The 27,332-nt window shown below is 40.0% G+C and overlaps 1 protein-coding gene across 2 annotated transcripts in view; it reads left to right on the forward strand.

The window, feature by feature from the left end:
- The window catches only part of KCNH8 (potassium voltage-gated channel subfamily H member 8), a 159,538-nt gene that overhangs the window by 40,106 nt on the left and 92,100 nt on the right, over positions 1 to 27,332 (forward strand). For both annotated transcript variants that reach the window (XM_079947190.1, XM_079947191.1), the window contains exons 2-3: positions 13,248 to 13,481; positions 23,779 to 23,910. In XM_079947190.1, coding sequence (XP_079803316.1) covers positions 13,248 to 13,481; positions 23,779 to 23,910 — 366 coding nt within the window. The remainder of the gene's footprint in view (positions 1 to 13,247; positions 13,482 to 23,778; positions 23,911 to 27,332) is intronic.

The following is a 27,332-nucleotide window of genomic DNA, read 5'->3' on the forward strand; positions in this document are numbered from 1 at the left end:
AGAGATAGAGATAGGAAATAGCCAAGTACGGTGGTACCTCAGGTTACATACGCTTCAGGTTACAGACTCCGCTAACCCAGAAATAGTGCTTCAGGTTAAAAACTTTGCTTCAGGATGAGAACAGAAATTGTGCTTTGGCGGCACGGCAGCAGCGGGAGGCCCCATTAGCTAAAGTGGTGCTTCAGGTTAAGAACAGTTTCAGGTTAAGAACGGACCTCCAGAACGAATTAAGTACTTAACCCGAGGCACCACTGTAAAGCTTTTGTTACCTCCAGAATAAGGGGGCGGGGTATTCAAGGGACATTTACAAGACCATTCATCACTAATTCTGAAGCCTTCATTCACAGGAAGCAACAGAAGGAGCAGAACCAGTAAAAAAGGAATATATTTTTAGAAACTGCTCCCCTCCTTAATTTCTGAGCAATATTATCAGTAGAACAATGCATTGTTTAATATTGAAGTGTTTAAACCACCAGCAGCAACTGCAATTCTGTTTTCTATTTTTTAAAAAATGAAAAGGAGAAAATATATTTAATCAATATATTTAATCAAACTTAAAATAACAAAATAAAATAACGGAGTAACTTTTTGGCAGTGGCAGAGACAGGTGGAAGGATACCTCCACATCTTCTCCAGAACAGCAAATTAGGAGGTTGGATTGCTCTGCGACACCCCATCAACTGAGTATGATGTAATGAAGTCTTCAGTGGGCATGTCTCAAGAACAATTCCCAGTCATAATTAACATTGGGCAGTACCTTTGCTTAATGGACATTATTTGTGAGTTATGATCGCATAAAGATCTCAGCCATGGGGAAGGGAATTGCTGGATAATGTAGTGCTGTGTGGAAACTCCATTTCACTTTCAGCCAATTAAAGGGAAAGCTGCAACCACAGTAATGACTGGTATCATGAATATTGGGGTGGAGGGGGAATGGATTAATTGTGATCCCAGTCTTATCTGCACTAGTTCTTAATGAATCATTTCACTACGTTTAAAGTGAACTTTGTAAATTATTGCTGCCTAAAGAGTTTTACTGGTAATCTTTGCTTCATGATTGAATTATCAATCCCATAGAACAAAATACAGGCGCGAGCGCACACACACACACACACACACACACACACACACACACACGCACAGTTTATTTGCATTAGCCACTAGCCATAGCAATAAAATAAAATGTGATATACTGATGATGGAGCTAAATGCTTAGCCATACAAAATGTGTTCCAGAGGTTTACATCAATACAAATGACAGAATTGAGACACCCCACCCCACCCCCTTGCTCACAACTGACTTGCGTGCGACTGCATATATACGCAGCATCAGGAAACAATTAAATAATTTAGTTCATACCCAGAAATGGAGGGGGAGAGCTGGAGAGTCCTTGCACCTCACAGGGAGACCCTTCCTAGAGCCCGAAGAGGACTTCAGTGAGGGCCGAGACTGGAGGTACAGCAGGATTTTGTTTAGGCTGCTCAGCCTCCCCGCCTAACAGCTGGTGTGTGAGATAGCGCAGCAGCAGCAGCAGCCGCTTTCCTGTGCATCCTCTAGTCTCCTGCTAGCCCTAGAGCTTCACTTCCAGTTGTGGATATCTTTCGTGCAGTATTTTTGATCTGGATTGCAGAGGGAGAGTGGCAGAGAGGGGCATTTAGGGCTGCTTCCCCCCTTATGCAATTTTCACTTCTGCTTGTGGGGTGTTAGAATGTAACCTCTGTGTAAATGGGGAGTTGCCTGAATGAAAAAGGAAGAAACTGTGTGTTGTTTTTCATATGAGATAAATAAGTTAGTAAATCAGGAGCCTGAACTAACTAACTTATTAAGTCAGGCTCCTGATTAGGACCATATCTGCTAAATTTCAGCATCAGATGTTCCTGGACTGTATACCTAGGATCACAGGAAGTTTCCGAATACCTAGTCAGACTATTGGTCTATCCAGCAGTATTGTCTACACTGACCGGCAGTGGCTGTCATAGGTTTCAGACAAGACTCTTTTCCCTAGAAAATTAATCCTAGAAATTAATCTCGAGCCTTTTGGCAAATCACCTGCTCTGATGTTGAGCTATGACTCTTCCTTTGAAATGATGCTGTTTCCACTTGGTCTAGAATCATAGAATCATAGCATCATAGAGTTGGAAGAGACCACAAGGGCCATCGAGTCCAACCCCCTGCCAAGCAGGAAACACCATCAGAGCACTCCTGACATATGGTTGTCAAGCCTCTGCTTAAAGACCTCCAAAGAAGGAGACTCCACCACACTCCTTGGCAGCAAATTCCACTGTCGAAGGCCATTATATTAAATGCAGGTAATGCACACAGAATTGTTTACATTTGTGGCCCATATATTTTATTTTCTTCAAGTGTCTAATGCATAATGCATGAAATGGGCGGGGGATCTTGATCTTGAATTTTATGCTTATGTTATCATAGATTTTTCTTCTTCCTGTGGCATTGAAGGCTTTTATCATCCAGCACCAACAAGAAGAGAATAAGGCCTCGGGAATATTTAGAATCACTTCAAAGACAACAAGCCCAATGTTTTAAGAAAATTGAGGCTGACATAATTGCTGTAGGCAAAGGCAAGAGCCAATGAAGTGTTGGCAATACTGCTGAACCACCAGCAAATTCTGCGTCCTGAGAAATGCTTTGATAAACAAATTTGGAGAATACTCTTTCCTCCTGCGCATTTGTTTTATGGCTGACAAGTAGATGCTCTGTGTGGAAAAGTCCATTATTGAATGCTGCATCCCTTCCATAGACACGCAGCCACCACTCTACAAACACAATGCATTGCCTGGAAATCATTTGTTAGGTGAGGTTTCTCATAACGAGTCAATGATTTCCATTTATTCCTACAGGAAGATTTTCTAATGCATTCCCCACCATGGGATTTTGAACCCAAAATGCAGGGAGAAGCCCAGGAAAATCCCATTAAGAAATGCTCTCTGGTTTGTCTGATTGCTCCACCTCCCTCTCTCCCTCTGTTCCTCAGCCAATCAGCAAAAGGTAAACTAGGAAGTAAAAAATGTTTTCTGTTCAGACATCTGAATCTGCAGTGTGTATCTTGAGATTTGGGTCCTGATTCTTTGGAAAAGTGATTTATTTTTTTTGCATAGCAAACCTTTATAAGGCAGGACCTATGTATAGTTTTGACAAACCTAGACAGCATCTTAAAAAGTAGAGACATCACCTTGCCAACAAAGGTCCGTATAGTAAAAGCTATGGTTTTCCCAGTAGTGATGTATGGAAGTAAAAGCTGGACCATAAAGAAGGCTGATTGCCAAAAAATTGATGCTTTTGAATTGTGGTGCTGGAGGAGACTCTTGAGAGTCCCATGAACTGCAAGAAGATCAAACCGATCCATTCTTAAGGAAATCAGCCCTGAGTGCTCACTGGAAGGACAGATCCTGAAGCTGAGGCTCCAATACTTTGGCCACCTCATGAGAAGACTCCCTAGAAAAGACCCTGATGTGGGGAAAGATGGAGGGCACAAGGAGAAGGGGACGACAGAGGACGAGATGGTTGAATAGTGTTCTTGAAGCTACCAGCATGAGTTTGACCAAACTGCAGGAGGCAGTGGAAGACAGGAGTGCCTGGCATGCTCTGGTCCATGGGGTCATGAAGAGTCGGACACGACTAAACGACTAAACAACAACATGTATAGTTTAAACTTTGACACCCGCCTCCTCTGGTTTTTTAAGAACATTCAAAGGGCTGTTTCACGCTCTATCGACAATCCTTCCCTGTTCATTGTGGAGGAGGAGCAGATTTGCCTCAGCTGTTCAGTGTAAAGGCTGAAGACTGGCAGGAGCTCCAATGCACCAGAGTTGCAATTTCAGCTGAGTTTGGGGGAACCGCTTGAAGTATCCATTGTGTTGAGCTATTTCAATTGCTTTTGTTTGATTTGCTCATTGCAAACAGCTGAAAGTCTGTAAATTTTGCTAATAAGCCTGATTTGCAATGGAGGTTCAATAATTTCAATTGCAACTGTATTTGCTGTACATCTTTTAATATGTAATATATGAAGCAATGCCTAAGACTTCAGACTTACGTTCATTCACTGTATACATTATGAGGTCCACTTGCACAGTAAAGTCAGTCTAGCATCCTTGCTGATATCTTTTAGGTGCCAATTGTAGACTTGCCTTTCCCTAGAGGCCTGAGCTAATTCTGTGCTGTTGTTGGTGTGCTTCTGAAGCTTCCTATGGCTGTTATGTGAGGCTGTTTTTGGTACAGCATATGAAAAAGCACTAAAGTTTTAGATGATATTTTCTTTCCCCTCCCCATATAGAATTGTAGAGTTGGAAGGGACCCTGCGGGTCATCTATTCCAACACCCTGCTATGCAGGAATATGCAGCTGTCCCATACAGGGATTGAGCCTGCAACTTTGGCATTATCAGCACCACACTCTAACCAACTGAGTTATCCAGGTGGTATAATGTATTTATGTTTATGTTTTTAAATGTAAGTGGCTTGGAAACCTTTTGGGTAACAAGCAGCTAATAAGTTTAACTCATGATAATTGAGTCACTTTGGGTTGCCCTGGGCAAGATAAAGTGATTAGCAAATTTAATGAATAGTAATAATTAGACTCTTAATTTCAGGGTCATGGGTCCCAGCCCCATGTTGGGCAAAATATTCCTGTATTGCAGTGGATTGATGACCTTTGTACAATTCTATGATTCTAATTTATATAGATAACGGTAAAGGTAAAGGGACCCCTGACCATTAGGTCCAGTCGTGACCGACTCTAGGGTTGCAGCGCTCATCTCGCTTTTTTGGCTGAGGGAGCCGGTGTGCAGCTTCCGGGTCATGTGGCCAGCATGACTAAGCCGCTTCTGGCGAACCAGAGCAGTGCACAGAAACGCCGTTTACCTTCCCGCTGGAGTGGTACCTATTTATCTACTTGCACTTTGACGTGCTTTCAAACTGCTAGGTTGGCAGGAGCTGGGACCGAGCAATGGGAGCTCACCCCGTTGCAGGGATTCAAACCGCTGACCTTCTGATCAGCAAATCCTAGACTCTGTGGTTTAACCCACAGCACCACCCGTGTCCCTTAATTTATATAGATAGATGATAGTAAATCCCATTGAATACAGTGGGAGTTATTTCTGGGCACACGTGTATAAGACTGGCCTTCAGGAGAGAGGGTAGATCTTAGCTACAGCAGCTTGTGTTTTGTGTTTTGATTGAAGGAGACTCTAGAGGGCAGTTCACTACTATTAAAATACTGTGCAAAACAAATTTCCTTAACTTTGCTACCGTTGTTTATTATTAGAATAAAACTTGTGGATTGGAAACAATTTCTAGAAATATGAAGACATGCAAAATAAAAACTATTATCACATTTTTATTAAATAATGTCTGAATCATTTAGCGTAACGGGTAGAAGCAGAAAAATTACCAACCATCCAAAATATTTCATTCAGTTCAAATCCATGCTTTTTAAAGCATGCCAATCAACAATACTACGTTGGCATTTTAGCAAATAATAATCTTTCCCTAATCTTTGCAAGCCTGAGGACAGGAGTTGTAACTATTTTTGTTGAGTGCTGAGTTTAGCATGTTAAATAAATAAAGCATCCTTACAATAATAGTTATTATACACATAATCAACATGCTGGTTCTTGAGTGTGCTGCTCTCCAACCCAACATCTGCACTAAGAATGTGTACAGATAATTCAGATAGCAGATTCCGTACTTTGGGGGTGGCATTTGGTCAAAAGGGAATTAAGCCCACTACAGAGCACATATTTATAAAAAGAAATATCTTCTTTTAGTGCTAGTGTAGCAGTGTGGAACTATGAGGACTGCACAAAATCCACTAAAAAACCACAGTATGAATATGTTGGGGGACAGGCAAGGACAAATCACTGCAAGACAGGGTATTTGTCTTTGAGAACTGGATAACCTTCAAGACTACCATCTGGATATAACCAAGGGCTGTTTGGGGGTCAGGCACAGAGGGCACGTGGTTGAGAACTATGTCTTCTTGTTCCTAATAAGAACAAGTAATCTTCACTGCCTTTCTCCAGTTTGCATCAAACTAGAATTGAGTGGTTGGTGAAGATGAGCAGGTGTCAATCTACTATGAAACTAATAAAGGTTAAACTTCAGGGCCCCTAATCCTGAGAGGGTCCCAGAAGAGACTTTAGTCCACATTTTGGGGTCCAGTACACCCAATCTGAGTCACATAACTCAAATTGGTGCTCTCTCTGTGTGTATTTCAACAATCCCAAAGTTTGAGTCAGTAGCACAGATGTTGCAAAGGTGGAGTGTCACAGTAAATTATCAGTTCAAATAATATTTGCACCTTAGGAAATCCCAGAACATAGAAGAAAACATACCACCCAAAATGCAATGTGTATAAATTCTTCAGCTTTTTTGTGAGCTAAATGAAGTGTTCCCCAATAGGCTTAAGGTGCCTATCACATGCTGAGAAGCAGATTTTTCAAAGCGTTCTTTATAAAGAACAAATTTCGGTCTACCATGAATAAAGAATACTTAAATTCTTTATGCATATTGTCTCTCTCTAGAAAATGACATTGCAAGGAAGCTCTCATATGACGAAACTGTACATGAATATGCTGCTTGAAAAACTAGAAAAAATAGTATTTTGAAAAATGTGCTTCATGTAGTATGTGTTCTCATAGGTGTCTAAAATAAAATATTATATTGACTGCGGTCTTTTCTATCATTTATTTCATCATTCTGTGATGCATATATATAACATTTCCATAATTTTCATCTCCAAAAGTCAAAAATTATAAGGCATAGGAATTTTTTATTCACACCAGTGACTTTGACATGTGAGATATGTGAGATGTGCAACAATTTTAATCAAAATCTGAGATGTAGCGGTTAAATATATATATATACGGTAAATGTGGTGATCTGTTGTAGAACAAGCCCATTTAAGAAGTGGTTACCCAGATCTCGTTGCTAGTTGCAAAGAGGCCACCATCTTGGAGAAAAGATGGGATATACAGTCGTACCTTGGATCTCAAACACCTTGGCTCCCAAACAAATTGGCTCCCAAACGATCAAAACGCAGAAGTGAGTGTTCTGGTTTTTGAACGATTTTCGGAAGCCAGACATCCGGCTGCGCTTTGGTTTCTGAATGTTTTGGAAGTTGAACGGACTTCCGGAATGGATTCCATTCGACTTCCAAGGTACGACTGTAAATGTAAAAATAAATATATTATATAAAAAATAAACTAAAGCTTGTATCAGCACTGGTCAGCATGGCTAGTGATAAGAAATAATGAGAACTGTAGTCCAAGCAGCTAGAGGGCACCCGATGTGGGAAGGCACGAAGAGTGATTAATAATGGCTTGCCTAAGGCCACCTTGGGAGAGGCAAGATTCAAACCAAGGACTTCTTGATTTGTCAATCAGCCACTGCACTAACTTGAATAAGATTGTCTTCTCAGAAGTACGATATTTAATACCAGCTCTTAACAGAACACTTGACGAAGCTGACATTGCAAAAATTGCTGATTCTACCACATAAAAAGATAATTGGGCCCAATGAAAGTTTTACAATGTAAGAAAAGAGGCAGAAGAGGATTCATCAAGCCTCTTCTTGTGGTGTGTGCGTGAGTGACAGCCTTGTTTAGGTGTCTTGAGTGGAAAGACTTAACTAGATTAACATGAATTGTGAAGAAAGGCTTTCTGTTTCCTTTGAGCAAGTCTCAGCCTGTTCCTTTATTGCGGTGTTGACCCATTATTGATTCGCTGGATAATTACTTTGATTAAAGGCAGTGCTTCCCTACCTCATCCTGAAGAATGCTTTCTCTCTTACTCCTGCTGTGGTCAGTCGATCTCCTCCCGATAGGACGCCCACACAGCCTTGCTTGTTCCCCTGGAAAAAAAACACACAGCAGAGAGTGAGCGATTTCTCTTCTCCACTTCCACCAAATGCCAGGTTATTGCCGAACAATGTAGGCAGCAAGAAATGTTATTTTGCTGTTGATGGGAGCCCAAGGATGTCAAATTGTTATGGGCTTGTTTGAGCATTAAGGCTTAGCTTTCATTATTAGACAGTAATAATGTGGCTCCCAAGGCTCCCATTGTCTTTCTTTCATTTTGATAAAAGCTTGAAGAATCACTTGGCTTTGCCTCATTCCAGCTGTGGTTTCCTGCCTGTTATATTCTGTGTAGCTCAGGCAATGACCAGGGATGATGGGAGTTGCAGTTCAGCAGCATCTGGAAGGCCAAAGATTCCCCATTCCTCTGCACCATTGGGCAGCTTCTTCTGATCACTCAAGGGCTCTCAACATAGGCTTGGGATTTGGAAAAGGGGGCAGCACTGGGAGGAGGAAATCACAAAAATGGGTGGAAACACCTTGTACTGCACTCCCATCTATTATTAATTCTTCTGTGAATTCTATTATTGCATCGGATTAAACTGGAGAGAACTGCCCAGACTTGTGGCATTAGAGATGTAGACCTCTGCAAGATTCGTTTCTCCTAAATGTCATTTAACATTAAAATGTCAGTTGCTATCCTTGTAATATTAACCAAATCAAATTGAAGTCAATAGTTAATAATTATGATAATAATAATAGCCACCTCTTAGATAATACCCAACTAAATCTTACTCAGTAGACCTGTTGAAATCAATTGAGTTAGGTTATGCAAGTCCATTGATTTCATTCTAATCTAACGTTTCCTAATTCTGTCTCTGATATTTCTGCTTGCAGAAATACTGATTCCCTCCCCCCAAACATTTATTAGATGTGAAATACATAAGAACGATAGAATTGTACATACTCCACTTTGTTCACGGGCTAGAGCTGTGGAAGAAATATCTCACTTGCCCACTAAATCTTCCACTTTACTCACAATCTACAGCTTTGAGAGATATGCAGTATTCCACTTGCTCATATCTAACAGCAATAAGAAAACATTGTCATTTGTCTGTGATTTAAAAGTGCTGATGGTTACCAATTAGCACCTATGGAATAAACATTATATTTTGCCTGAAAACAACAGCTGTAAGAAAGAAGAATAACTGCAAAAGAAATGTTGAATAACTGCATATAGCTGTAAAAGAAATGTTGCCCACAATTAACAACTTTGAGGAACTATAGCAAATTTCTGACAGCAGTTGTAAAAGAAATGCCACACACTATAGTTGTGAGGAAAACGTTGAACAGCTATATGATTGAATTGCATCTTAGTTTACTGCTATATAAGGAAAATTATATTATATATGTGTACTGCTCTACACTTTGCATCAATATTTAACAGCTGAAAAAGAGTTTCACAACCACCCAACTGTTAGCAACAAAATTATGGAACAAAATTATGTAATCAAATTAGCAGCTCTAATAGCAGTGTTGCCATTCATGAAAACAAACTGGCATCTAAAGAAGAAAGAGAAAAACAAATGTTTTTATTCTAGGATTATTTAAGCATTAAGTGATGCTCAGAGAAGACCCATTGAAATAAATGGATGTAAATTAATTCCTGGATGTAAAGTTCAAGTGTCTCAATGGGTTCTGAGTATTATTTGTTTAATAGTGTGAGATACTGTAGTTTTCTAACTAAAATCAAACTTCACCTGCTAGTAAATATCATGATTAACTTATTCCATAAATAGTTCAGAAAGAAACAGATTTGCACAAAATTTATGATCTTCCTAGTTAGCAGTGCTGCTGAGTGCATTTTTGAAACTTCACTTCCTTTGTCATATAGCTTATCTATAACAATGCTGGATGGGGATTATGGGAGTTCATCTGGAAGTCCAAAACATCTGGAAGGCACTAGGTTGGTGAAGGCTGGTTTATAGTAAAGATTGGTAGCTAATGATAGCTTTAATCCCATGGTGTGAAGTTTGAATGTACAGTGGTACCTCGGGTTACAAACGCTTCAGGTTACAAACACCGTTAACCTGGAAGTAGTAACTCAGGTTAAGAACTTTACCTCAGGATGAGAACAGAAATCGTGCAGCGGTGGCGTGGCGGCAGCAGGCGGCCCCATTACCTAAAGTGGTGCTTCATGTTAAGAACAGTTTCAGGTTAAGAACAGACCTCCAGAACGAATTAAGTTCTTAACCAGAGGTACCACTGTAGTTTAAAAAGATTTATTTCAAATTTTATAGTCATCATAGAACCTCAGTTATGCAGGAGATTCAGTGTACTAAAGTATGGACTTATGGACTTATATGTGGGTTGGAGCAAGATTCTCCCCTTAAACTTTTCTTTACAGTTTTTTGGTTTCTGTTTAATGTTATTCCTGCGATATCTGGTTTCATTGGCTGGAAAATTGTAACAAAATTTTACATAGCCGGTACAGGAATTTTATTTGCATATAAAAAATTTACTGCTATAAACATATATAATTCTTTTTTATTGTTTTAAAAGACACACCAATGATTCAAAGCAATGTTTATCACGGTTGCCTCCATCCTTTCTTTCCCATTCCAAATCCCTCTCCTAAACTGGGTTCACCTTTATCCCATATAACTTTTATTGAACGAGCAGTTAGGCCCTTAGGTATATTTCCCACAAAGATGTATAAGTTTAATTTTAGACAGTGCAATCTTCTTAGAGGAAAAGAAATTAAGCATCATGCCAAGTAAGGCCAGATATTTTAATAAAACAAGCCTTATATTTACATTTTCACAAGTCCTGTAGGTAGTAGTGCTTAATTACCATGAATGCTATCATTTATTTAGAGCCTACAGTGTGCTAGATGCATTAAGTATGTATTACGAATGAAATTGAAACCAAGGAAGCCTAGCTCTGGAATCTATGATAGGGAAGCAGAGGCAACAGCCTAGGGAAGGCCATAAAACAGCTGTGGGGGGAAGGAGTGGTCCTCTGGCATTGTTGGACCATAACTCACCATCCTTATCCATTGGCCATGCCAGCAGGGACTGATGGGAACTGGAGATCTATCACCTCTACCTTAAAACATGCAAAAGAGGTTGGATGTGTTTGTTTCTCCAGTTCATTCTCATTTATGCCACTTTTTAAACCTTTAAGGGGATTATAAAGTCCTTCCAGTACCCAAACATATTGTAAAGAGGCAATCTATAAGTAAATAACATTTCTGAATTAAGTTGGTCACTTGGCACCTCATGGTCTTTAGGAAAAGGGGTAATCTTGGCCCTCCAGATGATGTTGGGTTACAAATTCCATCATTCTTGCCCATCCATGCTCACTGGGATTGTTGGGAGTTGGAGTTCAACAGCAACTCTCACAGGCCCATGCCTGGTAAGGGGATGGTTGGCCCCAGCTTATTTACTAAGACATTCAGAATCAGCAGCCACAATTTTGCCCATACATACAGACTTTTCTGTTTGTATCCCTTAGACAGGTCTTCCATGGCTCTAGAAGGCATTAAAATCTTTTTGCAGCTAATTAGCGTGGCCCAGAATCCCCTTTTATCTATTCAGTGTTCCTTTTCTGCTTCATGTAATTCACATTGAATTAGCTGAGAGGATGAATGACTCTGCAGTAGGTAATTGTATTTTAAACAATAAGAAACCCAGGAATAAATTAATTTGAAGGCTGCAGATGCTTTTTAGATACATGATCATTAGCTTTTATACAGAGGCAACATCATCAATTTGCATGGCAAGCATATGATTTTAATTCTTTTACTAGTAGGGGAATCTGATTTTGTTTTGACAGCAGAATCAGCACACAAAGACATAACACTGGTAATGATATTCATTTTCCATTTAGTTCAACAAAAGTGGGAGTTTGAGGAGTCAAACAATTGCTTGAACCTAGCTGGATTGCGGATGTGAGGTGAACAAATAAAATCTATTAGGAAGTGTTATGAATAATTCCAGAAACTGCTTTAATTGGATAAGGTCAAGCAAGTGAGCTCACAGGAATTGAAATATAGTAAGTCTATTAAAGTAAACTTCAGCACTTTATTAAAATGATGGGAGCCTTATTAAAAATAAATCAGTCATGCATATTAATACCATCATTCCCATCCACCCCATGTCCTTGTGACTTCACTTCTCTTATGCACACATACCTGAAAAAAGCCCTTTTTTATATTTCTGCTGTTCCGTAATTTCCACTTTAGTTTGCAAGAGAGCAATTGTATATTAGTGTCAACACACAACAGTGCTCAAAGAGCATCCCTAAAGAAGGTACGCAACCCATCTCTTAAATTTAAACTTCTCCAACCCAATGTAGGTGAGAGAGGGTAGCAGGAAAATGTCCATTACATTGTGAAGCTTTATAAGAAGACAAAAGCAGGAAGAAGATTGCATGTACTGGAAATCTTAAAAGATACAGCATATAGGACATGGGAAGTTTCACAGAACTAAAGAAAGATAAACAGCAGCTTACAATTATCTAACTAAATTATTCACTGCAACATAATTCAGAAACCATACATCTCCCTTTACTGCTTATAAGACAGTCTATTTGTTTGCTGGAATTTAACAATAGCGTATCTGATTGACAGGGCCCTATTTCTTTCAGATGTCACTGTTTAAGACTGAAACTCACAACCACTAATTTAACTAAAGTCCAACTTGTAGCGTTAATGAGAAGAAAAAAGTCAATATCTTGACAGGAAAATCACTACTTGTCAATCAACCTGACATAGTTCATTGCGTATGTAACATCGATAGAACCTACTTATGGACCTCCAATGATACATACTGATTTGTGGAAATATACCTTCTAATAAAAACTGAAATTAAAAGAAGTTAAATGTAATTAAATTAACATTTGGTGCTTCTGGATGGGGGTGGGGGAAAGGAATGTTAAAATAAAAAAATCAGCTGTGGATGAATCTCTTTTTATAACTGATATAACAAATAAATAAAAAAATCACAATGCAAAAAAGTCAGTATCTTTATATTTTGTGGTCCAGTTGTCTCTTAGAAGTAAAGCATATGATCTGATTTACAGTGGTACCTCGGGTTACATACGCTTCAGGTTACAGACTCCGCTAACCCAGAAATAGTGCTTCAGGTTAAGAACTTTGCTTAAGGATGAGAACAGAAGTCATGCTCCGGCGGTGCGGCAGCAGCGGGAGGCCCCATTAGCTAAAGTGGTGCTTCAGGTTAAGAACAGTTTCATGTTAATAATGAGCCTCCAGAATGAATTAAGTACTTAACCCGAGGTACCACTGTATATGGATGTTTTCCACCACAATCACTTTTTATCAAATGAATCAGCCCGAATATTACACTGTACTGGGAACAATGTGATCCATTTTATAAATGTTTTGCTTCCATGTATTTTTTCCTCCCCTACAGATAGTAACTTTATCCTTGCAAACGCTCAGGTGGCTAAAGGATTCCCCATAGTTTACTGTTCCGATGGCTTCTGTGAGCTTTCTGGATTTGCACGAACGGAAGTCATGCAGAAGAGCTGCAGCTGTAAATTTTTATATGGTGCTGAAACAAATGAGCAGATGATTCTTCAAATTGAAAAGTCACTGGAAGAAAAGATAGAATTCAAAGGAGAAATCATGTTTTACAAAAAGAACGGTGAGTATTATTTCATTCATCAGACATGCTGTGAATGTAGCCATTATTCAGTGGTTATGTAACAACCACTATTTATTTTGCATATGAATGTTCAGAAGGCCACATATATGCATATGCATGAAAGTACACTCTAAAGTTGTGAAACTTATTATGAGTTTTTGTTAAATTCAGTTTAAAGTAGATTATTTTCCACATTGTCCATAATTAGGGATTGTATTCAAATACTAACCCATGATTATGGTAACATGTAGCTTGAACTCATGAGACAAATTCACAATGCACCTGATTCAATCTGTATTTCACAACTTGATTGTGCACCATTTGAAATTGTCAGCTGAGCTTGGGAGAACCCTCAGTGAGAAATATTGTACTGGAGGTGGATGATGCAATATGAGCGGTAGTGCTTGATCTGTGAGGTTCTTTTCAAACATGATAATTATCATTTCAGTCACAGAGTTATGAAGACGCATGTTTGAAATGACCTTTGACACCCATGGCAAAATATACCGAGGTGTGTTACATGCCTACACTGAAATAAATAGGTGCTAGATAGCTCTGAACTTTGTGCGATAAGTCTTCAACCTGCCTGCACTTTAAAGCAAGGTGAAGGACCCCTGGGGGGAAAAAATTACTTCTTGCTCTTAAAAGATCTGATTGCAGAGCCCACAACAAGCAAGTCTTCAGAGCTAATGGACTGCAGGCAACACCACATCTAGCCACAGGAATGCTTTATTTTTAAATTTGTAGTTGTCTCTGAAATTTCAAAAGTTGATTTGGAAGTTCCTGTTTGAAATAGTGGGGATTTTTTGAGGAATTTCAACAGAAGCAAAAGGAGTTTCAGTAAGGCTATAAAAACTCCTGAAGGTGGCCTCACATGTCTATACTGATGACACATAGCAAATGTTATTTGGAATATTTTGATGAGGAAATGTGTCATTGTCCCTTGAAGAAGCAAGCTAGACATGTGAGGCTGATGGATAACAAAAAGGAGGAAGAGACTCTGTTCCTATTCCTGGTTTGCAAGTGAAAAGGAGATAAAAAAAGAGGGTAGCAGCAATAAGCAGGGAAAAGAGGGGAATCAACTTCTTTGCTGTGGAAATATATTTCAGATCAGAACACAGCTCTTATTTGAAGGGGGGGGGAAGTATGTTCTGGAAACGTTTCCCCAAGTTTTATACTCATGGAATTCTGTTAATTCTGCTGGTGCTGGGAAAAGGGGATGGGTTGATAATTTTCACTGATTCCTCCTTTCTGCATGCCTGTGTGCCCTACTCTGGCAGTTTGTGGGACCCTTCAAAACAGAAGGTGGCCCTGAGGGACATGGGGGAATCAGGAACTGGCAAAAATCACTTCCCTATCTCTTTTCTCCAACAGGAAGCCTCCATTGGTCCCAGTTCCCTGTGTGAATGGATAGAGGCATTCTGGAGGCTTTCTGCACAGGAGAAAATCTGACTCCAAATTCATACACTCCAAAGAGAGAAACAACACTGTGTTTATGGTACTAGAGAATCATCTCTCTCCACACACACACACACACACACACACACACACACCATAAAGGAAAAGGCACGAAGTTTAGCGAAGTTGCCAGGACGTTAATGGAGTATACCTTTAAAATGTAGCATTGCAGGGATGCTTCATGAAAATTCAGCAGAATCATGCCCTTTGACAGCATTCGCATTTGAAGGAAGACGTGCCACTGCATCTCTAAACCATATTCCTGGAAAACTGATGCAAGAAAGATAATATGTAGAGATAAATAATTTACAAATACCGCCTGAATATGAGCAATCCTCTTGCACCAGTAGTTTCAGAGCCATTATGCATGTCAATGACTAAGCATTACAATATGGAAGGGTAGACAATCACTACTATAACACAACTCTCTGTTCATTTCGGTGGGGGCTGGCCAGCGAACTAGGCTATACAGCAGCAGGAGAGCTTGGTGAATGGAGGAAGCAATGCAGTAACGTGTTTACTTAAGCATTTCTCAAGTTTTCCAGTTCAAAAAGGGGCGAGCCCACTGTGTGTCCAGAGTTTTTGAATTGGGGAAAAAAAACCCAGAAAGACCTAGTGCTTAGCCTTTGTACATTCACCCACCAGTTTCAGCAGGTTAACAGGTTAACTGTTACTCAGTTGAATACTTCCTGATTGTTGCAAAGTATCAAGTGGGTCTTTCAGCGTTCCATTTTTAGATGGAACGATAGCATTTGTACACAGGTTGAAAACAAGTAATGGTTCAACATGGAAGAACTAATTTCGCTGAACAAACACAGCCTCTTCTTCCTTTCAGCTATAAATTTGCTGTTGATGATGCAAAACGAAAAGAACCAAAGTTGTTTGTTAATGACATGGAGAAATAGAGATTAGAAGCAGGAAATGGGTACGACCTTTGGAATCTGCTTCCCAGGTTGTTTCATGGTACAGTCAGAGTGTTTGGAGCCAGATTTTCCTAATGATACAGACATACTGATCTCCTTTTAATATATGCATTTCTTGCAGGCAGCATGCTTGGGGCAGAAGTGTCGTTAAAATTAAGGTGATAGGATAGCTTTCCAGTATTGCTCTTACCTGGCAAAAAAAGCAAATGAACTGGGGGAAAGAACTATTATTTACCTTTGTTGTGTCTCCTGTAATGAAACTTGGGGAGGTACAGTATAACAGTAATGGATGTAAGTTTTCATATGCAGTGGTGTTATTATTTTAATACATTACATGAGCTATTTTAGAAGCAAAAAAGCCTTGGGACATAATAGGAAAAAAGTGAAATATTGTGAAACTGTTCTGTAATTTTAAACCTAGAATCAGGAGGAAGTTTGACTTCTCTAATTGACAGCCCTGACACACTTTCAGTACAGGCTTGCCTAGAGACCAAGCAGTGATTTCAGGCACATATCCGAATTTATAATACAGAGCATTTTAAACACTGAATAATAAGCACAGAACTGAGCTAGGTAAAATGCTATTAGGAAATATAGTAAGTATTTACTATAATGGCTACATTTTCTTGATATATTTTGTTTCTATTAGATATTGAACAGATATTCTAAAAGTGCTCTTTTATCTGGCAAGACAAAAACTAAAAAGCTTAGTTTGAAAGCTCAGTTATATCTTTGCCAGTTGCTTTATACCATCAGTAAATTGCAAGTTTTTTTTGTTTGTTTGTTCACATTCTGACCAGGTGCTCATCTACAGCTTGTATTGCTTTCATCCCTGGTCACATCCACACCACTCATTTAAAGCACTCTTATACCACTTTAATAGTCATGGCTTCTGCCAAACAATCGTGGGAACTGATGCTGAGTTGTTTGGCATCCCTTCACAGTGCTGCAATTCCCAGCACCCTTAACAAACGACACTTCCTAGGGTTTGGGGGGGAGAAGGCATGGCTGTTAATGCTGTACAAGTGCCTGGTGTGGATGTGATCTATGTCTTCATTCTAGATTAAAAGGAGCTCAAAATAAGGCACCTGCCAACTTCTGAAAACTCAGGTAATACACAAGTAGGTCAGAATCAAGAGAACAACACAACTAGTTCCACTAGCTCAGGAGGGTTTGGGTCTACGCTGGAGTCAGGCAGGCGGTTCCACCTCATCATCTTCTGTAAACTCTTAGCTTTTAAAGTTCAGTGTGGATTTTCATTGTGTACAGGGATCATAGAGAGAGTGGTCAATGGAGTGTCGTGTGCTAAAAAGGGTGGATTTTGTTGCAGTCAGGAGTGTTGGGTGTGGGTGTTTTGCAGACCATAGTGAGATGGCTGCCTTTGGTAGCTGATTTTGTGCATCATGAATGGGCAGGAATTTATTGTCGTTGATGGTTATTGTTGTTTTCACCATCATTTTGCTGCCAGGTGATGAGGTGCTTATGGGATTTTGTGATTCAGACGGCAAAAATAATTTGATAGGCTATAGGTCCTAAGCTTAGGATGGCCGTATCTTCTTCTTTACACAGGACAGTCCTCTGCAGGGCTCTTGGTGGATAGTGGTGGGGGAAATGTGTTTGCATGTAAGTTTATAGATATTTCTTTAATACATGTACCAGATTTTTCTCTCATATTGGGTACACACACACACACACACACACACACACACACCCTACCATTTTTAAAATGCTCTTTAAAACATGTTTGTAGCACTCTGTTTATAATTCCAGGGTGATGTACATACAACACAGTGAGTTAAATATAAAATGCAACACTAAAACATTGGAAAAAACCCTTACTTTTTAAAACAAGCAGGAGATTGCATGAACAAAAGTGTTTCAGCCTAGCTCCAAGAAACCAGCAGCGTGCTGGCCAAGCCTCTGTAGGGAAAACATTCAATAAATGGAGTAAACTGCTAAAAACGCCTGTTTCTTTGTTGCATATCACACCACTAATAAAGGGCTTAATAGGAAACCAGAGGCAAGGGGTGGGCTCCATTTGTTCCCCACTGTAATTTTATCTTGGGACATGGTGTAAAAGTACTATACAATATGAATGATAGTAATAATTAGTTGGGAAATGCATAAATCCACAGAGGATTTCAATAGGTATGGCATTAGCCCAGGCGGTCACCAGGCTGCCAGTCCTATCTGTTGAGTTATAATGTTTGCCAATTCATTCATTCTCAATGAGGGTTTCTTGGCTGTAATATCATCGGACTGCAAGCATTACACTGTCAAAACATGGTTGTTGTTTTTTTTTTTTTGTTTAAAAAGCATGCTGTATTGATGAAGGAACAGTCGAAATGGCATGAGCTAGGAAGTCAAGTCTTACCCAGTGCTTTTTTTTCTAACAAAAAATGTTTAGGGGTACTCTCATTTTCCTGCTCATATTGAAATACTGCCCCTCAATGAGGCCAAACTTAGATTCACAAAATGTTTAGGGGTATACGTTCCCTGCGTCCCCCCAGAAGAAAAGCACTGGTCTTATCAATGTATTTGAGTCCTTACGTTCTTATGATTTACTTACTTGGGCTTTAAGTGAGCTTTTTGCAGTGTGTGCCAGCAAAGGCTTCTCAGCAATTTTAGCCCTCTTCAGGATTGATGCCAAGTTAGAAGGACCTCTGGACAAGTCTAGCTTTTAATTCCTTTGCTCTTAAGATCTCTGGCAGAAATATTTACAGATAATCTATGAAGCAAGCAGGCTGATAACTTATTATATAATGGTATTTTCTTATGAACAGTTTTACATAGTTAGTTGCCCTGAGTCAATAACCCCTTCGTTCTCTTGTATCTTGGATTTTATTCCTCTCTTACATAATTGCTCCCGAACAATTTTACATTTCAGAGATAAAGAGGGAGACATAAAAACAAGCAGAGAGAGAATGCAAGAGAGAGAGAAAGTTATTTGTATCCTATAGAATGGATAGAAATGAGTAGGAATGATGCTTGCCCCTCCTGACAGCCCCCCAAGTAAAATTGAATTCTTAATGTTTATACTGAAAGCCAGTGTAGTGTAGTAGTTAGTGTTCTGGACTAGATGGGGGGGAGTAATGTACACCACCCTGATATTCTTGGAGGGACAGGTGGGATAGATAGATGATAGATAGATAGATAGATAGATAGATAGATGATAGATAGATAGATAGATAGATAGATAGATAGATAGATAGATAGATATAGATAGATAACTCAAGGAGCTTTCAAATATTCCGTATTTATACATAAAAATCCTAATTTAGTCATTGCCCCCCCTCCTGCAAACAAAAAAAAATACCTTTGGGAAGGGTGCAGTTAGAATCATAGAATTGCAGAGTTGGAAAGTTATTGATTTTTTTCAGCTAGTACCTCAGAGGTTTAATCTGATTTCAGCTTGTTGGTGAATCTGGTATCTTCTCTCTCTTACATCATTGATGTTGGCTTATATTTAGGATGTATGTTCTGTATTATTTTATTAATACTATTGCTGCAAGTTCATCATGCTATGAACAAAATTAAATAATAATAATAAAAATTCAGTGCCTTGAATCATGACCTGGCACACGGCTTGTGGACACATGCTTTCCTAATTGATATTGCAGCACAGATAAAACAAGAATATAGGAAATGTTGCCAAATTAAGGTTGGTTTCAAAAAAGATCAATACAACAAGATCCTAATGCCCTTTCATCCATCAAAACATCTGTGAGCATTTCATTAAATTTAAAACTTTTCATGAACCTTACTTTTTATAAATACCATACTTTTCCGTGTATAAGACTGTTTTTTTACTCTAAAATAATGTTCAAAATCTGGGCTCGTCTTATACATGGATAGTATCTCCCCCCATTTTCTTAAATTGGAGTCCTCAAAAATAGGGGGCGTCTTATAGATGGGAAAAATACGGTGTACATTTCTAAAGAGATCTCGGCATGGAGTAGGTGCAAGTGCAGATGCGACATTAAAAGCATTGGATTGGTTTCCATGCAGCACCTGCCCCACCCCGAACTCCCACTGCCTCATACCTTCCCCTCTTGGTTGGTGCCAGCAACCCGCCATATTCCCAAGCTGCAAGCAAGGCAGCCTCCCCAGCTGCTATGGTTATAGAGGAGCTCTAAATAAAATTAAAGAAATGGCAGGATGTGACATTCAGCTTCATTTGAAGATAACTCTTTTGGCATATTTAAAAGGAGAGACACTGACACTGATGATTTAGAATTAATTGCTGCTGCAAGAACTGAGTATTCCAGAACACTAGAAATCCACACAGACAATCCAGACTGGAAAAATAATAATTTGGAGACATTGAATTGCTCAGTTTAACATGCATCTTATTTAGCTACAGTCCTAGTTTAATGTTAGTTTAATGTTGGTGGTTTATTTACTTTTGCTGCAACTGACTGTTTTATTTAAACAGTGTTAACTATTACGTGTTTCATTTATGTGAAACAAGTCAGTGATTATAATAAACCCATTCATTCATTGCTGGTAAAATTTACTCATTTCTCAAGAAGTAACTCGAGGAGTAAAATTAAGAGATTTGTTGAAAGAGTCTCTTTTTATTGTTATTTTTTTGGAATAATAATTTTGAAGATAAAATAGAGGCATATGTTTTCTTCTCAGAGTTGTAAATAAACGCTGCTTCTGTTTATTATCATTATTATATGGTCAAACAGTTTGTGTTGCCAAGGTATTGAATCCTAATTTGTCTTCTGTTTGGTCCATATTTTATTATGTTCTAAATGCAAACAGATATGGAAATGGGAAGAACTGAACTGAAGTCTGAAAAAATGAGAAACAGAGAGAAACATAAACTGATGGGTCTGCCTATACTTAGTCTATGAGACCTTCTTGTGTATGGGCAATGGAGCAATCCTCTTGCTAGGAGCAATCCTCTAGCCTAAAGTCTAGCACTCTATCGTCTCTCAGTCTGCTCCCACCTTTAATAATAATAATAATAATAATAATAATAATAACAACAACAACAATAATTTTACTCCCCATCTGACTGGGTTGCCCCAGCCACTCTGGTTGGCTTCCAACACAAACACAGCATCAAACATTAAAAGCTTCCCGAAACAGAGCTGCCTTCAGATGCCTACGAGAAATTACCGTATTTTTTGCTCCATAAGACGCACCAGACCATAAGGCGCACCTAGTTTTGGGAGGAGGAAAACAAGAAAAAAAAATTCTGAATCCCAGAAGCCAGAACAGCAAGAGGCATCTGGCTTCTGGGATACCGTGTGGCTGTTCTGGCTTCTGGGATAACCGTGCCAAGCCTCTTGCAGCGGGATGAAGGCTCCCCCTGCCCGAAGAGGCTGCGCACGGCTAAGGCAGAAGCCAGGACAGGCACGTCGCCCCTTCAGCAAAGCTGGAGAAGGAACAGAAGGAGACCCTTCTGTTCCTCCTCCGGCTTCCAGGACAGCCGCGTCACTGAAGGGGTGCTGCACAGTTCTCCCTCTCTGCGCAGCGCGTCTCCTGCGAAGGGTCTCCTTCTGTTCCTCCTCCAGCTTCCAGGACAGCCGCGTCACTGAAGGGGTGCTGCGCGGTTCTCCCTCTCTGTGCAGCGCGTCTCCTGCGAAGGGTCTCCTTCTGTTCCTCCTCCGGCTTCGCAGGACCGCCGCGTCGCTGAACAGAAGGGGCTCCGTTCCTCCTCCCGCTTCGCTGAAGGCGCACTGCGCAGCTCTACCTCTCTGCGCAGCGCTATTCGCTCCATAAGATGCACTCACGTTTCCCCTTACTTTTTAGGAGGAAAAAAGTGCATCTTATGGAGCGAAAAATACGGTATATAGTTGTTTAACTCTTTGACATCTGCCAAGAGGCAGTGCTGTGGATGCCCCTAAGAAGTCAAAATTGGGGTGCAGAGGGGGGCTTGCAAATTATCTCCTAATAAGTTTTTTATTTCACCAACCAAAAATTTAAATAAACCTAAACAATATTATTTGATCCGTTGTCATGGGGCCCCTAAAAGGCGTAGGGCCTATAGGCTAGTACCTAATCTGGCACTGCCAGGAGTGCATTCCACAGGGCGGGTGCAACTACTAAAAAGGCCTTGTGCCTGGTTCCCTGTACCTTCACTTTTCACAGTGTCCAGATTAAACAATGGGTGTGGAAAGGTGCCTTCCATGCCGCCTGCACTGGAAAACTGACACTGGAGTATGTGAAACCCCAGGTGTAAAGGTAAAGGGACTCCTGACCGTTGGGTCCAGTCACGGATGACTCTGGGGTTGCGACACTCATCTTGCTTTACTGGCTGAGGGAGCTGGTGTACAGCTTACAGGTCATGTGGCCAGCATGACTAAGCCACTTCTGGCGAACCAGAGCAGCGCATGGAAACGCCGTTTACCTTCCCGCCGGAGTGGTTTCTATTTATCTACTTGCACTTTGACGTGCTTTTGAACTGCTAGGTGGCAGGAGCAGGGACCGAGCAACAGGAGCTCACCCCATTGCGGGGATTCGAACCACCGACCTTCTGATTGGCAAGCCTGGATTAGTGCTTGTTGCTAAATTGTGTGTCTCTGGATCCTGGGAGCTCTAGTTCAGTGTCAGAGTCCCAGTTCAGCATCTCCAAAGGGTGCACCACTGGTGTTCCTGAACCAGCTGGTTGCTCCTTCTTTGGGTCAGAATCCTCATAGTCCAGTGCTATTTTTTCTAGAAAAAGAGGTGCCAGAACTCACTATGAACACCTGAGAGGTGCCAGAACTGAGTTCCAGCTGAGAAGAAAAGCCCTGCCAAAGACTATCAGGAACATAATACCACAGGAACACACAAATTACTCACCTGAGGTTAAGCGGGGGGGGGGGGGGATTTTACCCTGAAAAATCCCAAGGAGCCCTGACTGCATTTTATTATGATGTATTATTGTTGCTTTGGGAGACACTTTCCAAAATGTGTGTCCAGTAGTTGTGTATTCAGACCCGATTTCCTTGGTACGTGAATTCCATTTACTTCAACACACGAGGCATATTGTTGGAAATAACTAGGGAGTGTTGTCATTTCCTCCTGCCGCATAAAATATTTGTGTGAGTGGCAACTTGCTACGATTAATCATGTTAAGTAGTAGCATGTAGTATGACTATAAAAATCACAGCCAGCGCATTAAATACATCATACTCATTCAGGATAAAAATTAGTGACTTTAAACACATGTAATTGTATGCATTTTGAACTAGTGTGTTTAAACAATCCTGCCATGCTGCCATAGTGCAATTAACACACTGCACAGAAGACATTTATCACAGTAATTTCCGTAGGCAGAGGGATATCAGATATTCTCCTGTGTAGAAATCAAGCATTTAATGAGTTTCAACTTGCCTGTATTTAACAGCTGAGATTTGAGGAGCTGTGCTTTAGTTTCTATTTTAAGGCAGAGTGTGATTAGTTTGAATGTCTTTGAAACAGTGGAGTCATATATTAGACGCCAGGAATGTAACCAATGCCAGGGGGAGGGCAAGGAGGGAGAGATGGTATAATCTTAAGTAATGGCATTTGATAGTGAATAAAGGAGGTTAAGAAGCCAAAGTTAACATACTGGGGAGGGGGGCATTTCTTTAAAATAGGAAACACAGGCCAAGTTAAAAGGGAAATACCATGTAAGAAAAATAAAAAGCTTCATTAGACTATTAATGATCCCAGTAGATGCATATTGCGTTTAAATTAATGCTTTGCTTTCAGAGGAAGCAGAATTACTGAGCTTCAGCTGATGATGCAAAGAGATTTACAGGAGCTGAACATCTGTGATTTCCTGACTATTGACCCTTTAGATAAGTTATGGGTATTTTGGTTTGGTATTTTTTAAAATTGCATTACTTGTAATTTTCATTCTTTAAATATATTTTTCTACCAAAGAAGGGAAAAGATTGCTGTTTGAATTAAATATATTATTTTCCCCCCTACAGGGTCTTCATTTTGGTGCCTATTGGACATTGTCCCTATTAAGAATGAGAAAGGCGATGTAGTTCTCTTTCTATCCTCTTTCAAAGATATAACGGATACAAAAGTGAAGGTTTCTCTGGAAGATAAAAAAGAAGGTTCGTATCATTTCCAGAATAAAAGGGGACATGTTTTCAGAGAAGTGTGACATGAAACAAGAGTGAAAAATGTACATTACTGTAGAAGTGACTAGGCTCTAACTCAGTGGAAAAGGTATGTCATGAATTTATGTCATTTGCAGTGTTATAACCATATTGAGCCTAGAAAATTAGAACTTTACTGCTTGTTTACTGTTGGAATTGCAGGAGACTCTGCTCCATGTGTCACAATTGCTTAGTTCACATGTGTCCAGCAGTAGTTCCGTACTGAAATCACACCATAATTAATATTTAGTACGTTTATATCCCACATTTCCCCCCATCATGCAACTCAAGGAAGCTTACATGGCGTTCCAAGGTGGTTTCCTATTCATCACTGAGCAGACCCAGACATGCTTACCTTCAGAATGTGGCCAGATCATGTGTCCTCAGACCATGTTCTGGACACCAGTAGGGCTGGCATTAGTTTTCATCTGTTTCTGAAAGTAAGTGTGACAGAGGCACCAACTATAGGGGGCAGAAGGGGCTTCAGCCCCCTCAATATTTGTGGGTAAGGGGCTGAGCCCCCCTCAATTTGGAGCAGACTGCCATCCTCCCACTGCGCGCTGCTGCTGGGCACCACTTGCACGCCGGGCAGGGGTGGGACACATAGAGGGAGCATGACATGCAAATCATGTCACACAACGCAGGGTCCCCTCAATGTGAGGGGCAAGTCAGCGCCTTGAAGAAGTGGGTAGCTACTCTAATTCTCCTGGGTGCAAATACTTGGTGCCTGTAAGGACTATGGTGCCCTTGACATCTTTCTGCAGCATCAGTGAAGCCTCTGAACCACCCACACATCTCCCGGTCCCTTTATTCATGAGCTGGTTATTGATTTTCCCTTGAAAAACCCATAGAGCTGAAGGAGGATGTCAGAAGAGTAATTCTCTTTCCTACTTCCTCTTTCAACTTTGTATGCTTTTTCAAGGCTCAGATTAATTCTACGGGATCTGACTTTTACCCAGATCTCTTGAAAAGGCATCCATCTCTTAGGAAGGTGATCTAAGGGAGAGGAGAGGTGATAAGAGGGGATGGTGCCCATAGTACTTGCTCAAAATGGTTGACATTCTCTGAGGTAAACGGAAACATCATAAATGTTTCTTTAAAATGGGGAAAGGGCCTGAGAATTCACATATCATATGAAAGATGGAAATAACTGCAATGATTATTTATAAGGTTTAAGGAAAGCTTCCTATTGATTCAATGTCAAAAAGTATAAAACTTTTTACAGGCTAAAATATATTAATAATCTGGAGGTATAGAGATCCTTGAGGTAAATGTTAAAAAACACAGAGGAATTGTGAAACAGTTAAATTATTTTGGAGATCACTTATAAGAGTCTTTTGAAAGTTGTTTTTAGCTGACACTACTCATCTAGTGCACTTTGAAGCATTAGAGTCATTAAGGCCTATAATAGTGCATTAGAGACTACAAAAAGTGAGATGCCCCAGAAACATTTAGCATACCTAATTGTTTATGTCTCTTTACTGCAAAATGTAAACAGTTCAGTAATTTACCACAGCAAACATTTAGAAATGGAATGGCTGTTCTAGAGAAATAAAAAGGCATTTTATCCAAGAACAAAAATTAGCAATATTAGAAATGGGGATTTTTCTTATTGGATTAATCTTACGTGTCAAATTCATGGCCAGTGGTTTTCCAGGTGAAACTGATCACTATGAAGTCACATAGAGCATGAAGGCAGATGTCCACATATCTGCTAAGTCTTCATACACACCAGTTGTGATAGCCCAGTGGAATTTGTGACTTTTCTTGTACAGTTTGGGCTCATGCTACACTATAAACTGCTTTTGAATCCTCAGTTACAAAGTCTGCTTCAGCACCAGGGAACATGCAACTGTTAAGATTCCTGCTCCGTGATTGCAGTCATAGGATTGTAGTCTATCACATGACGGTGTATGTTTTGACTCCACAGTGTGGGAAGTGACGGAGACAGGATGTTTGTGTTACTGTGTTCTGTGAAGTGGGACTATTGTCCTTTGGTCTTTTTCTCTTTGCTGTCTGAGAGAGAGGGAGCCATGTTGCAGTGCTCTCTGTGTGTTTATATGTAAATAAAGTAGATTAACCAAAATGCTGAGTTGCTGAGTTCTGTTACGCAAGCTGTGAAGACTCTGTGGATCCCTAAGTGTGCTGATGTCTGTTGGCATCAGTCGCTGTGATGTTCAGGCAGAGGAAAGCTTTTGAAGCTCCCGAACGATCAGCCAGGAAGGAGAGAACATGCTCTGCCAGGGTCCTACTCAAGAGTAGGACGAGCTCCTGACAACAACACCATTTTCAAGAAATGCAGCAAAAATATCCCTTGGGCTCATGAAAATAGTTTAATGGTTCTTTGGACCTTTGCCAATATTCAGTATTTTCAGTTGCATGCTTATAAAATACAAGGAGTGCCTAGGAAAAATAGATAGAATTGTGAACTACAGAATAGTTTAGAAAAGAAAATATTATCGTCATTTTCCAAAGCCTTATTTTTCAGATCTGTAATGCTAGCCAGGTAAATTCAGTTACACATTATCAAGATTTCTGTAAATATTTATGGTTCTACTATGTACCTTCCGGGTTTTTGTTATAATTATTATTGCTGCTGCTGAATTTCTATTAGGAGCAAAGAAAAAGCTAGACAAAATTGATTTCACAAAGCAGCAATACACTGGGGAGAATAATTCCATGGGGATAATAGTTAATAAAAACTTTTTTAGGGTTGCCACAGTAATCTGCCAGCTATGATTACCGATGTGGATATTATTATTCTGGTGGAGACTCTTCATTATGTCTAAATCCTATGCCTATTTATTTTCCCACACCATCATAGTTGTTGATGAAACATCATCCTCACTCTTCCAACCTTTTGCCTAATTTACTCCTGCCATATTCACTGTAAAGTACTGAACTTTACACTTGGCTACTAGACAACAAGACCTGGCTTGCAGATTCCTGGTCCTACAATTCTAAAACCCTGGTACCAGTGATGCTTCAAGAGAAAGGACAAAATTGAACTGAACCCAGACTTTCACAAAGCCTGCTGTGAATTACAGGGCTATGCTTCTTTGATCCCATGAGCTGCCAGAACCTTGCCGTAGCCGAAGGCCCAGAAATTTGAAAAAGGGGAAAGCAGTAGCACTGGGCACTTCTAAATTCCAGTGTAATCTGTCCTTACCCGATGCGGCTGAGGACTACAAGTTCCAGAAATCCCAGCAGGAAACTGACAGAATACCAGGGATTCTGGAACTTGTATTACCAGTATGCAATATAGGAAAAGGCACTCTGTTGGGAAGGTCTGATTACTTGTCTTCAGTTAAGTTTCAGGACAGGTTAAGGAAGAGCTAATGGTGGATGCTTTGACCTTTAATGAATGTCCTAAATAA

The sequence above is a fragment of the Podarcis cretensis genome (genome assembly GCF_951804945.1).
Source record: "Podarcis cretensis genome assembly, chromosome: 12".
NCBI lineage: Eukaryota > Metazoa > Chordata > Lepidosauria > Squamata > Lacertidae > Podarcis > Podarcis cretensis.